Here is a 14432-nt window from a genome sequence, read left to right as displayed (position 1 = left end):
AGCCGCTGCCACTCCCAAAGCCAAAGCCAAAGCCAAAGCAAAGGCTTTGAAGGCAAAGAAAACAGTGCTGAAAGGCATCCACAAAAAGAAGATTCATGCGTCCCCCACCTTCCAAAGGCCAAGACACTGCGGCTCTGAAGGCAGCCCACATATGCTCAGAAGAGCGCCCCCAGGAGAAACAAGCTTGACCGCTGTGCCATCATCCAATTTCCCCTAGCTACCGAGTCAGCCATGACGAAGCTAGGAGACAGTACACGTGTGTTCATTGTGGATGGATTTCAAGGCCAACGAGCACCAGATCAAACAGGCTGTGAGGAATCTCTGTGACATTGACGTGGCCAAGGTCAGCACCCTGATCAGGCCTGATGGAAAGAAGAAGGCATATGTTCCACTGGCTCCTGACTATGATGCTTTGGATGTTGCCAAGAAAATTGGGATCATCTAAACTGAGTCCAGCTGGCTAATTCCAGATATAAAATTTTTTCACTGTAAAAAAAAAAAAAAAAAAAAAGAATGATTTTGGACCCAATTAATCATGTATTAATCAGAACACTCTGAACTGCTGATGTTGCAGGAATTGATGCTTTTACAGATAGGGACTGTGAATCCGGCATCTGTACTGTTAACCTTGCCCTCTGGGGGATTTTGGAGTCCCTGCTTTAGTTGAAACAGACATGGTTTATGGGATTGGTGTGCCTAGTGCTGGAGTACTTGGTCTGCTAGTAACTGAACCGAGTGGAACTGTAATTCTGCCAGCAGAATTAAATACTTTTTTTTGTAAAGACTTAAAAAAAGAAAAAAGAAAAAAAAGAATGTCATGTCTAAAGAGCAGGGACCATGATTTATGTATCCCCATACTCCTTTCCCTTGGCACAAAACAGATGCTGATTAATCATCAAATGACTGAACGAATGAACAAGAATCCCGATCAATGGAGACAGCATTTGTGATTTCCAAATCTTGGCTTCTAAATTGAGAATTTCAGATACTTCAATGGATCTTTGTGGGCAATAAATCTAACGATTTTTACACAGAAGGGAAAGTTCCAAATTGGGTGTCACTATAGATATTTATGTATTACTGTTCTATATATACAAAATGTTTATATTTATATTTTGGGTAAACAAATTAGAACACATCTTTATTTAAGAAGTGCACATGAAATTAATTCTTTATCTCAAAATAAGACCAATTTATTTTTAAAAAAATGAAATTTACATGATTTCTACCTGAGTTATTAAATCATAAAACAATCCTCTTAATAAAAATGTTCATTCTTCCGTTTTGCAATACAGAGTGAAGTTCAGAACTTATGGAAAGAAAACTTGATTATTCTGGATGCTGCGAAAAAATATGGCTATGAAGTGGTTGACACGTTCGCTATAACAATGGGGCGATACAAAGAGTTTTTACAGGGGACCTGTGGATGTCACTTCCATGAGGTATTTATTCTGGTTCAGCTTTTTGTAGCATTTGATCTTTAATTTTTTTTTTTTTTAATTTCTCATCGTATCTTTAATTGCATTGTCAGTCTTATTTTGCATTAAAAAACTGTCAGGAGGAGATTAAATGATATATTGATCATCAGTCAACCAAAGCATGTAGCAATCCCAACTCAAGGCTCTACAAATCTGGTGTTTAAAAAAGTAAGTGGTTATGTAGACACCTGAAAACTGGGACCACGAGCCAATGCATGCAGGAAGATGGAAACAAACCTGGAGAACACTTGCCTTGTCTCAGAGACTCCGAGCCTTCCTGTCAGAAATTGTGTCCAAAGAAAGTGGCAAATGTCTTTATGGGAGGCAGCTTGGAAATACAGACTATTTAATGCGCGAAACTAATGAACGAGCTTCTTCCTTTGGTTTAGTGCATAACAGGAAGACCTGTTTTTGAGTAGTTTTTCCCCCTTGGTGGTGAAAATGATTTTATTTGTAGCCAGTAATTAAGTAGGTTAAGCTGATAAGGTGATAGAAGAAAACAATTTTATCCTTTTCCCCTTTCCTCTCAAACCCTTCTGTGGATTATTTCCTCCCTACCACTTGACTAAAATCTTGGTAAGTCCCATCATTTTAAAACCACTGTCAGGTAATAAAAGGTCTCCAATCACTGTCAGCCATAAGAAGACTATCACTTCAGTACTAACATTGCCCAGGCCTGTGTTATACCCACATAAATGCATTTCCTTTTCCCAGCTCAGACCTGCCTCAGTCTCAAAATCCTGAAGTAGGAGAAAGGGAGCAGGAGGTTTCTTTCCTATTTCCGCATTTGCTTTGCCACTCTTCTCTGTCCCCTTCTTCACTGGGTCAGGTCAAGGAGGAGATGTTAAGGGCAACAAAAGTCTGACTCGACGGGCATAGCATAACCTTCCATGTGTTTTCTGGGTAGAATATGTCAATTCCTTCTTTTTGGGGTGCTTCTGTGGACTTCCTTGACGACACCTCCCACTGGGGCCCTCTGAACAAAGCTCCCTGGAAAGAGGCAATACCTCCCGCTGCTGCATTCCCTTCTTGGCCTCTTGGCTTCTAATTGTCCATCCCTCTGTTGGTGTTGCATTGCCCCTCTGGGCATCTTTTTGGAAAATATTCAAAATAGCACTGGGCTGGCTATACTCAGTTGCTCACATTTCTTCCACAAGAAACACTCATGCATCCATGCTCTGCTGTTGCTAGAAATACACTTAGCTCCCCGTGCACTCCTTCCTTTTTTCTCTCTCTTTCTCGCTCTGGCTCTCACTCTCACTCTCGCTCTGCCAGCCGAAAGGTGAATTTTAGCCGCAGTGTCTCATACCAGTTCTAACACTGCCCAAGCCCCAAAGGACATATGTTTACCTCTCAACATTGGTCTCTTGAGGCTCCCTCTCACTTGGTTTAAAGCAATGGTGAAGCAACTACTCAAAAAGGAGGAAGACCACAAAGCATTTGGAAAGCCCTTCCCATAGAAATTCTCTCTCTTCCTTCACCTTCATTTCTCAACTCTTTGAATGACACAAGGGTTTGCAAAACTGGATGCTGTCCACACTTTTGCCGGTTTTGCATATATTATCCAGATATTGCTTAGGAATTTGAAGTCGCTTGGCTACTGTGTTTTGATCTGGATCTCAGGCCCTTCAGCTGAAACTGCGATGGAGAATGTCCCATTTGGTCGTCCTGTCAGATATTGACTCACTCATTCTTTCTTGGGTGGTCTCCTGTGTAAACCAGGATGCAGTCGTTAGTGGGTTGACTAGTGAGATGACAACTAAAGGTTTCTTCTGACTGTTTTTTCAGCCTTAATATGACTGTCAGAATCTATCTTGGTCCTCAGATTTTTTTTTTATGACTACCCAAAAGTTATTGACACTGCATTGATTCTTCTGCATGTTCTGCTAATGGAATGACGTTATATTTTGGTATGACAAATGGAACTGCATCTCAGAGAAGGGGGCGCTGGCACCCACAGTAGACATCATGGCATTTTCCATTTTGATCTAGCAACTTGGAACTTGGTCGTGATCTTGCAGAACAGATTTCGAGCTATAGGGTACTGTGTGTCTACTTATTGCTCCCACAAGAAAATAGAACACCCTTCCAGTGTCTATCCTATTTGAAAAAAAGTCAAGACTTAGAAACACAAGAGCAGGTAGCCTGCAAGAAGAAGAAACATCAAACTTACAGCTGAGCCAGCCCAGTATCATAGCTGGCTGCAAAAACAATCCAAGGTTGCCAAACACACAGAAAATGGGGACTTTGAAAGATGACATACCGATTGTTTTTTCAGTCTCTTTGAGATAATGTTTATTTGTTTGTTTGTGTATTTATTTATTTTTGCATAGTGTATCTTTCATTAGTATTTGGGGGAGGATATCTGTTTTTCTTTTTCAGCTTTAGTGCTTTGAAAGTTTAAAAACGAGAAGTCCTCCAATGATTTCCAGCATGGCTCCAATTAAAAACCGGAAATGTCCTTCCCACATGATTCCATTATGTGTATCTCCTGCCATAGTATCAGCGTTGACAACTAATAGTCATGGACTTTGAGAACTGCAAAAAAGACTCTGAACCATTCGACATAGAATGTTGGCTTAGAATTATCACTAATGAAAACCATTCTTATTTTGCATAATAGTGATTTAAGCATGTCAGGTGAAATTACTTCACTCTTGATTTTATAATTTTTGAGTGCAATTTTCATGCACAAATTGGTTTCTCTTAAACCTTATATGTATTTAATGTGTGCTGTCTTGAAGGCATACTACAGAGGTATACCCCAGATTGTCTCAGATGATTCTAGAGCAGTGTTATCCATTTTGAATTGTTTACATATGAGCTGAAATTCTTCTAGGAGCATCTACCTTTCTAGTTACAACACAGAGCTGATAAGATCCTCTTTCTCAGCTGACTTCCTTCATCACAAAGTTTCTAAACACATTCATCATTTAGGCATCATTGTTGCTTAACTTTTGTACTATTTGTGCCACCTGTACCTCAGGAAGTTTCTAGGGCTTACACTGATGTTTTATAATCTTTATGAACCATCACCCAACATTTAAAATCACTGTTAGCTTATTTTAAACAATCAAGAAACTCTAAAACTCCTTGCAAAGGATGCTTTGATGATAAATGTAGCAAGCCAGGAAAAAGTAGCTTATTGGCTCATGCAAAACACATTAAATGGTAGAAATTTATTAATGGCAATCATTTTTCCTGTGTGCTCATCTTATGAGCTGGCAAAGGAATTTATCATGCAGTAATATAACAGCAAGAATCAAAATCAGCTGTATTCTTAGAGGCCTAAGAATTTGGGTTTTGGAAGACTTGTATCTTCTGGTGTTCAATGAAACCATTCCCACAATAGATTCAGACACCTGAGAAGGATAGGTGTAATCAGTACAGTAAAAACATGATGTGTCCTCTTTGATCTGTGGTGAGAATTTGATCATAGATGTAACAAACCTGCTCCAGTGAGCTCTCGTTGCCATAGGTGAGATTAAAGGGCTTGAGACATCTCTTTCATCTGTCAAGACACCCAGAGAGAATACTTTGCCACCAGGAATCTATAAACAATTTCCCAACTGGTGTCCATCAGTTTTGACTAAAATGTTCCTGCTGATTAGAAAAGCAGGTGTTTCTCTTCATGGGTAGAGATGGAATTTGTTTTCCCAATGTTTATGCAGGACAACAAACAGGATCCAGGTAGCTCTTGCCCAACAGTGCTTTTGGATGATACCTTTAGTTACGTGGTAAACATCAACTGTGAACAAGCTAAAACCTGGAAAGGATGCAAAAATATTATCAGCTCAAAACTGCAGAAGGGACAAATCCACAACTAGTTATTATGGGATTATTAATAAATCTAATCAGTTGTACAGCCCTTATATGATATGCTTTCTGGCAGATGTGGTGAGAGCTTTTGACTCAGTCAAAAAAAGCCTCTGGCATCACCAGCCAGCTCTAATAACCAGCAGGATTCCTTTGATGCTGGCACCACGGAAAGAAGAAGAAATTTTGAGATCTTTGTCGGGGATGATTTTCCATTATTATTTCATCTTCATCATCTACTCATCATTTAATCTTTATTAAATAAACAGAAGCTTATCTGGTTTAGAAACATTTTCCTTCTTTATTATGGGCCTAAAGTGTTTCTCTTTCTCCTTCAAACTTTAAAAGTTTCTCAGAAACTTTGAATTCACTTATCTAAATACTTAAATAGATAAATTCATCTATCTAGAAAGCTGAAGTAATGACTTTTAGAGAAAAAAGAGTTACTGATCCAAATAGCGGTAAGTTATATAGCACACCCCAGAATTTAGCTATCAGCATGGTTATTTCTAATAAATTAGTAATAGCAATTTAATTCATGAAATTTTTTGAGTGTCTGTGTAAGCGCTGTATTAACTATAAAAGGAGCTAGGAGAATTTTTGTAATATTCTCATAACCATCTCAAACTAAACATGTCCACACAAAAAAGAAGAATATTCCCTTTAAACTTTCTTTGTCTCTAAATTGACTCTGTTGTGCTGTCATTGACAAACTAGAGTCATCCTTGATTCCTCTTTATCTTTCTTCAAAACCCTAACAATCTCAAATCAGCTAGCGACCAAGTCCTGTTTACCTCCGAAATATTTCCCCAACTCATTTCCCTAGATATTGTTCCAATTGCCTTGGCTTTGTTTTTTTTTCTTTTATTTAATCATCTCACACTTGTGAATCCAGTTCGTGAGCTAAATAGTAGTGATACAAAAATATAAGAAACACTCTCTGTCTTCAAAACATTGTAGTTGGAGGGTCAGGCATAAAAACTCATATTGTGAAACAATGTGCTAAGTGACATGTTAGAGACATAGGATGTTGTAATCACACTGAGAAGGGGTACCCAACCCATTCTGAGGACTGAATGAACCCTCCTTGACAACTGTCCACGTCAATTGCTAAAGAATGAGCAGACCCTAGACAAGGTAATAGGGTGACGGCAAAGGAAGGCCACTCCCACCCCATGGAACAATGTCAACAAAAGTAGCTTTGGAATGACCTGATGTCTCAGGGAATCGCAAATTTGTGTATTGCAGAGCAGTTATAAAAGAGGACGGTGAAAAGCAAGCTAGTAGGTCATAGTAAGAGATCAGACTTTGTCCTACAGGAGATGGAGAGCCAATGAAGGGTTTCAAAGAGAAGTAAGATAGTCATGTCTTTGTTTCAAATAGGTAAGTCTGATAACAGTGAGGAGGGAAGGTTTGAAGAGGACTAAGTCAGGGCGAGAACTTAGGAGACTTTTGCCAGAGTCGGGTGAGATGATAAAGGCTCACCTAACCCAGGACAGACAGCAAGCATAAGGGAGACGCAGACAAATGCAGGCCCAATTTAAAAAACAATATCTGTAGATCTTATCTGTGGCATGAGAGAGGAGGAGGTTTCAAAGATGATTCCCAACTTGGGTGATGGATTAGAGAGCTGAACTGGCAATTGAGACAGAGAATAACTGAGAAGACACCGGCTTAGGGAAGAAATGATGAATTCGGTTTTGAACATGTTGTGTTTGATGCCTGTAGGACATCCAGGTGGAGAGCTCTCACAGGCAGTAGGATATAGAAACCTAAAGCTGGAGGGATAGGTTGGGGCCGGAGATAAAAAGTTAGAAGTCATCAGAAAATAGATAAGAGTTGAAACCATGAAAAGAGATCATCCAGAGAAAGTGAGTAGAATAAGAAGAGTCAAGGAAGGATCTCTTGGAAATACCAATAGTTAAGCAAAGTTTGGAGACATAGGAGCATTTGAATTTAGAGAATAAAGTGTCAGAGAGAAGCTTTAGTAGAGTGTGGCGTCATGGAAATCCAAAAAGGGAAAATTTGTAAGGAGAGATGGAAGTAAGATTAATGTTGTCAAATGTAGTAGAGGGATCTACTAAGGCATTGAGAAGGTCCTTCTGACCATATTAAGAGTAGTTTTAGTAAAATATTACAGGAAGGAATTAGACTACAGTAAGTTGAAGAGGTATGAGAAATAAGAAAGGGAGGTGGTAAACCCTTTCAACAAGTAAGCATAAAAAAGGGGAAAATATATTGGATTAAGAAGAGAAAATGGTCCAGAGACAGTTTATAGGAGGAACAACTTGGCCTGTTTATGGGCAGAGGGAGAATAATGAATACTAAGGACACATTAGAAGTACAGGAGAGAATAAGACTGTTGGAGCAAGGCCCCCGGTTATGCGGGAGAAGACCAGGTCAAGGGTAGTGGTAAATAATCAGTAAGGTGCTGGTAAACGAGCAAGGTGGGCTGGAGGGTCTCTTCTCCCCTGTCATTTATTTGCTGTAGACTGTTGCAGTATTTCCATCCTGGAACCTTCACTTTCAGCTAGTTGAATTCATCCTTCATGCCCCCATGAGGATAATGTTTCTATACTTCAGATCCAATGTTGCCATTTAAAATCTTTCAGTGGCTCTGTAACTAAAGAGGAGTCACAGAAGCTTTCACTGCTAACTATTCCTACGCCTCCTTTTTGAGAAAGTGATTCTAGGCAGCCCTTCAGGGAAAAAATAATTAGTGCTCATTCCATCATCTGCAAGTGAATCCTAGCCTTTCCTATTGGGCAATTAGATTAGAGATTATTACCTGATGAGAATGAGTTCGTTAGCCATAAGGAAACGCAGCCTTTTCTGAGATAGTTTGGTACAAAATCCTGTTCCACAAGGGAGCATCCTATATTGAATGATGGTAACACCAGTTACGTCAGGATCTCTGTCTTAAGAAGGATAATTAAATGGAGAATCAACAAAGTGAGTGTCAGTCACTCTATGTTGAACTAGTATTATGACTCCATAAGGCAGCTATACATCCCAGCCTCTGCAGTACCAGAACCTACAATGTCCAGATGCCTGAGAAAGAGATGCTGACCCATCACTATTTCATGTTCTTTGCAATAAACCCTCATTTCTGGAGGTTTACTACCAAGCATTAAGCGCCAAGCTAAGATGGACTTGGAACAGCGTTGATATACATTTTCTACTTTATGTTTTAATGTTCTTTCCCGGTGAAAACACGATCTGTGGTTTGGGAAATACTGTATACCTCTCCACTTTAAGGATTCTCAAATAATGTTAGTACAATAAATGATCCCAAAAGCCCTACAGCAAGGAAACTATTTAGCTTAGTTTGAACCAGCTTTTTCCAAACGTTTTTGACCACAGAACCACTTTTCTTTTTTTTAATCACAACGATTAACACCTCACTAAACACACTCTGGGAAAACTAGTATAAAGGGTAATAGTCTAAAATCATGCAGGGAGTACAGATTAAATGTGACAGATTAACCACAAGCATTTATCTTCTCTTCCACTTGAAACTCCATGAAAAAACTTTAAAAACATAAAACTATTCACTCCCTTCCCCAAAAAAGACAGAAAAAGAAATAACTCAAAACAGATAAGAAACTTGAATTCATTTTAAGAAGCTGACCTTAGCCTACAAGGGAACGTTACAATGTGAAGTGCCTGCAAGGAGAAGCGCCAATCCGAGGTGAGGTACAATTGACCACAGATCCTCTGAGCAGCTCAGATCCAAGTGCTGACGAGGGCAGGGCTGAGGCACAGGTCAGAACAGTTGGTTAAAAGTCTGTCTGCAAAATTGGTGGGCCCCAAATCCTTCACCCCACCCTGTGTGGTCAAGACCCTACATCCATCCATATGATTTCTTTTGAAATGAACAGTAGAGAGTCAGGACTCAGAAACGTAGGTATGGTAAAGGACAAATGAATGTGGAGGCTGAAACCAGAAAGATGAAAGTGAAAGCTGGCACCTGAAGGGTGGGTCCCCTCAATTTCTCCCCAAACCCCGGCAGACAGGCACATGCCACCTCAGACAGGAGGCTGGAGAGTTCTCCTGACAAGAAAATAAAATGACCCAGTGGATCTCCTTTCAAAAGACCAGAGCAGTGCTGAGCAGTGCTCTTCCCTCCAGTGAAGCCAGCAGTTGGGAACAGTGGTCCGCGCAAACTGTTTCTAAGTAACATTTTAGTGCCATGTTGTAAATAAAAATTCTAAGTTGAAGAAAGATAGATGGAAACAAATACCTGTGAGTTAAGATCAAACTAGATTCCAAGAGCCAGGATGCACATCTAAATAGAACTGGGTAGGAACTTAGCTTTTTATCAATCAGACTAACGAAGGGCATTTAAACAGCATCAAGAATTCAGTGATAGGAATATTCATCCACTTAGGAAACTGAGTTTAAGACAGGAGTTAGTCTCTGGAGGAATGCATGGGAGTGCAAAATAGAACCAACAGTTTAACATTACATTGGATAACTACTGGTTGGCAGCTCCTTATAATCAACTTCCCCACCTCAGAGCAGAATTTGTTCCCAGATCCGGGAACTGAGCTCTGCCTGGGGACAGGAGATAAAAGGGCTCAGCTTCCAGAGTCTGAAGGGTTGGAGATTTGGAGGTAGGGTGGGAGACGGAGACGTTGCAAACCTGGAAACACCAAGAACAAAAAAAACCCCTTCATTCTTACAGAAAACTTTAGCCTTGCCCTCTAATCCTGAGCATCTTTGACCCATTCAGAAGTTGGACTCCCTTCAATCAAAACATAGCTTACTTCATGTGGCCATAATTAAATATTTGGGGGGTAGATGAAAGAATTCCTTATTATCTTTAAAAACTGCATGACTTCTCAAAATGGAATGATGAATTTTAAGGACTGGCTTCTAGCTATTGTTCATCACTTTATTTTTATTCCATTTCTGTGAATTCTTAGGCTACTTTTTCAGCTGGTCATAAATCTGTGACTGGATTTTGAATTGAATGTGCTGTCTGCAGAATGACTACACCAAATACAAAGTATTTCAAATAGTATATATTTATCTTAAAACACTACATTAAGATTTTTTCTGGTTAATCTTATGTTTTCCAACCTTAAAAAGCCATTATCCTCATTCCTCTTCAGGTTCCATCCATGATTGTGAAACACACTTGTAATCAGAATATCCCACCCTAACCCGGTCTAGAAAGATTCGGGAACATTTGCACACCGAAAATTGTTTTCTATTTTGTTCTGTGGATCTGGAACCACATCAGAAGTTCCTTGGGTGTTATTCAGGTCAAGTTCAGTTTTAGGAAAGGTATTTGCTTGTAATCTGCCTGACACTTTTCCAGATCCCCAAGCTTCCCCTGTTTGCACCAGCTTTTTGAAAATTCAGTTATTTCAGGGTAGCAATTAATTGACATGGTAACATGCTCATTCTGATGAAAGTTTATGTGAAATCAGTTCTGAATGTTGAGATTACATGCATTTAACACAAAAAGTTGCAATGTTAGTTTTGTTGTGTAGTTTAAAATGCTTTTTCATTTGTTTGTAAAGTCTTATACTAGCCATTGGCCCAAACCAGTCAAGTTAAATTGTGGCCATTTGCATGCCTTCTAAAATGTCTGTGTGCCCAAGTCCTTCATTGTGTAGAAATAGGGAAAGATCTATAATCATAAACTGGGAGATCTCTTAGCATATAAGAAACCTATGGAAATAAAATTTATTTCTCCATGCCAAGCACAGAATTTCAATTCTTGTTACACTGAGTCATAGAAAAATTTGATCATCTATATATCCTATAATATCTTATGATTATAGAACTTGATTCCAGCTCCAAAATTACTCCTTTCTAAGTTTCTATAACTAATATATTATAAATATATTATTGTTTTGAAACACTGTAATCTTTACTTGAAAGTCTATTCCTATAGGTAACAATCTAAATTTGCACATTGCTGTGAGAAAAATTATTTTTATTACACTTATACTTGTGATTCTAGAACGATGCTGATCTAATAGGTTAGGACCAGTTTCTTTCACTATCTCTTCCTAATTTTAAATAGAATTTGACACTGAGCATTCACAAAAAGCAAATCAACGACAAAAAATTAAAGGCAAGAGGTTACTTGGGATTATTGTAAAGCGGCAAAAAAAAATTGTGATTTAACACTCATGTTCGGTCAATGTAAACCTTTGCCAATTCACATATATATGCATTATTAATCATGTGGAGTGGCTCCTTATCCCTGACATGTTGCTTTCTCTGTGATGAAGTCATATGCACCCAAATTTAGAGAAGCGTTTAGAAGTGTAGTGTATGACATTTGTCTTTCATTGGTGTGAACACTGCACTCAAACACCTAGAATCTTGTCTCTGGTTCAAGGCCTAAATGTTTCACTGATACTCTAATAGCTCATTTATTATTATTATTATTATTATTATTATTATTATTATCATCATCATCATTATTATTATTATATGTATTATCCCCCAGAGGTAAACTACGTTTGTATTGCTTACAGCTCTCTTCCAAAGCTACATTCCAGTTGACACTTCAGTTGGATTTTAATAATCCCACATAGTCCTCTGATTTTGGGAAGAACCCAAATGGGCACATTTTCACACATGAGAGTAAAGGAAAGGAACAATTTGCTCTTTATGGTACAGGTGTCAAACACCTTTCACTTGCATAACACTTTCAAGCCTTAAAATGTAGCTAGCTCCTTTTCCTTCACGTTAGAGCCCAGCAGAGTAGGTAAAACAAAGTAATATTTTGAAACTCAGAAATAGCAGTTTGACGTCAATGCCGGATACTGAATTTTACAAATAAGTTCAAAGAAATCATAGCTATGTGACTAGATTATCATGCCCTCCATAAATTAGCACTAAGTCTCTTTAATGTACTAAGAACTATGCATGACACGGAAACAACATGGTGCCTGACCTTGGGAGCTAGTCTCAGACAATGTCTTTGAAGTCATTTCATTCTTGTTCTTACTTCAAGTATCTTAGACATGTGTCTTTATATAGTCCCTTTGAGGGTAGGGATCATATCTGAATTACTCCATGTGTTTCTGAACGCAGAGAACTCTGGAGATTGAAAGGTGGGTATTATATGGGGGGAAAAAATCATTACATTTTACTGTCATAAAATACGACATCATTTTACATCTCTTCTACTCTTTTTCTATTTTAAAAGGATTGTATGAATTCTTTCCAACTCTAAAAGTTTAAAAGTTAGTATATACAATAAAAACAAAAGACTCCAGCCTTTTCATTACGTCCATATCCCAATTCTCACTCCCTTCTCCACTGGAGACTACCAAGAGTTTGGTACATAGCTCCATCTTAAACATATACTTTTGATTTTAATCCCGTGCAATTAAACCTATAAGGCTGTCAACATTTGTGGTCACTGGACTTATAGAACATTGAGCTTTGTTTAGAACTACCTTGTTTCTCCATAAACATTTTAGGGAACAGTAGCAGTTTACGAAATGCATTTTAATCTACAGTACGAACATTCCTATTCTTTCTCTCTCAGTATTGAATTCTGCTTATACAACCAACTCACTGAGTTGATGGTAGTAGACTCGATATTGATGAATGGCTGTCTAGTACTGAAAGTCCTTCTCGTAACTATTTTTATTGTTTCTTAAATGGCCTTGGTTATTTTCTTACATTTACTTGTAAAGACCTATTTTAGAATTTCTTTGTCAAGTTTCCCCCAAATCCTTCTGTGATTACAATTGGAGTAGCACTGTAATTAACTTGGAAAGAGTTGACATAGTGTGTGTTTGTTTCCATTTGTTTGTTTTCTTTTATGTCTCATTAAATTTTTGATGGATTCTTCGCCGGCATCATTGTTGAACTTAATTAAGTTGTTTTAGTACTATAATGGGATCTTTTCTCGAACATGTTTCTTATGAATTATTGATAAAATATAGAAAAGCTATATCATTTTTAAATATTAGCTTTATAACATCTCATTATTTTTCAGTAGATTCTGTTGGGTTTTCGAAGTAAACAATCGTATAGCAAATAATTATTTGGTAATTTCCTACAACAAAACATTTCATAATATTAAAACTTGCATTCTTGAAATAAATTGTATGTGCTAGTGGTATGCCCCATAATGCTGCTGGATTTTTTTAAAGGCTCCGAGATTCAATTTACAGTAGTGTTTTGGGAGGATTTTTTACATCTATATTTTGACAAATCAAAATTGAGGTTTTTTTTCTGGAGGTTTGTCAGCTTTCAGAATTCAGTTACATGGTGATGCTGGTTTAACAAAGGAATTAGGAAACTTATTGTTTTTGATATTTCCTGCAGAATAGTTTTTAAAGGAAACCAACTAAAGTGTTGTTGGGCCAATCCCTGGCATGGGCATGTGGGGGTCAAATCTTGAAAAGCATAAAGAGAGCACTGATGCTGTAGGAGGCATTAAGCTGGCCCCCGAGAAGCTGGGGGAGACCCCATCATCCCATCTTTCTCAGAGATCACCTTAGTGATTAAAAAACAGAAATATATTACCAACCTTCCCATTGTGAACTTGCAAAATAGTGTCATTACTTCTCAGCGAAAGCTATCTGCTTCAGCAAATACACTGGAAATATGTATTTTTGTGTATCCCTTTTGTGAATCACATTCAAGATTGCTATACACATCTGCACCTGCATGTTACCCAACATTTGTGATACAACATAAAATCAACCCTGAAATCCCACAACACGTTAAAATAATTTTTAAATTACTATTAGGTTGGTGCAAACGTAATTGCAGTTTTTGCAACTATTTTTAACCTTTTAAACCACAATTACTTTTGCACTCACCTAATATAACCATTACATCGGGATGGACCTTTTTCCACTTTGCATGTAATTAGCAGGCAGATCATCAGGCAATTGCAAAAGCCAGAATTTAACATAAAATTATACAACCAAATTAAGAACACTGGAATAATATTTTTCAGGGTTCAATGTAATATTTATGCTTAAATAAATATTAAAAATGTTCACTAATCTTGTTATCACTGAATACAGACCTCCCCCAACATGGACACAACCTTTAGGATAACACTAGTGGACCTGGCCAGGCTACCATATTTGAAATTATAGTGTAACCAAACAGATATGGAAGGAGCTGCACATTATAGAAACT

General features: G+C 38.1%; 1 protein-coding gene across 2 annotated transcripts in view; it reads left to right on the top strand.

The window, feature by feature from the left end:
• The window catches only part of CPED1 (cadherin like and PC-esterase domain containing 1), a 250109-nt gene that overhangs the window by 231748 nt on the left and 3929 nt on the right, over nucleotides 1-14432 (top strand). For both annotated transcript variants that reach the window (XM_019750063.2, XM_019750062.2), the window contains one exon: nucleotides 1296-1442. In XM_019750063.2, the coding sequence (XP_019605622.2) occupies nucleotides 1296-1442 (147 nt within the window). The remainder of the gene's footprint in view (nucleotides 1-1295; nucleotides 1443-14432) is intronic.

Source organism: Rhinolophus sinicus, linkage group LG11 (genome assembly GCF_036562045.2).
Source record: "Rhinolophus sinicus isolate RSC01 linkage group LG11, ASM3656204v1, whole genome shotgun sequence".
Taxonomy (NCBI): Eukaryota; Metazoa; Chordata; class Mammalia; order Chiroptera; family Rhinolophidae; genus Rhinolophus; species Rhinolophus sinicus.
The sequence above is the reverse complement of the archived record's forward strand: the minus strand, read 5'-3'. Positions and strand labels throughout refer to the sequence as shown.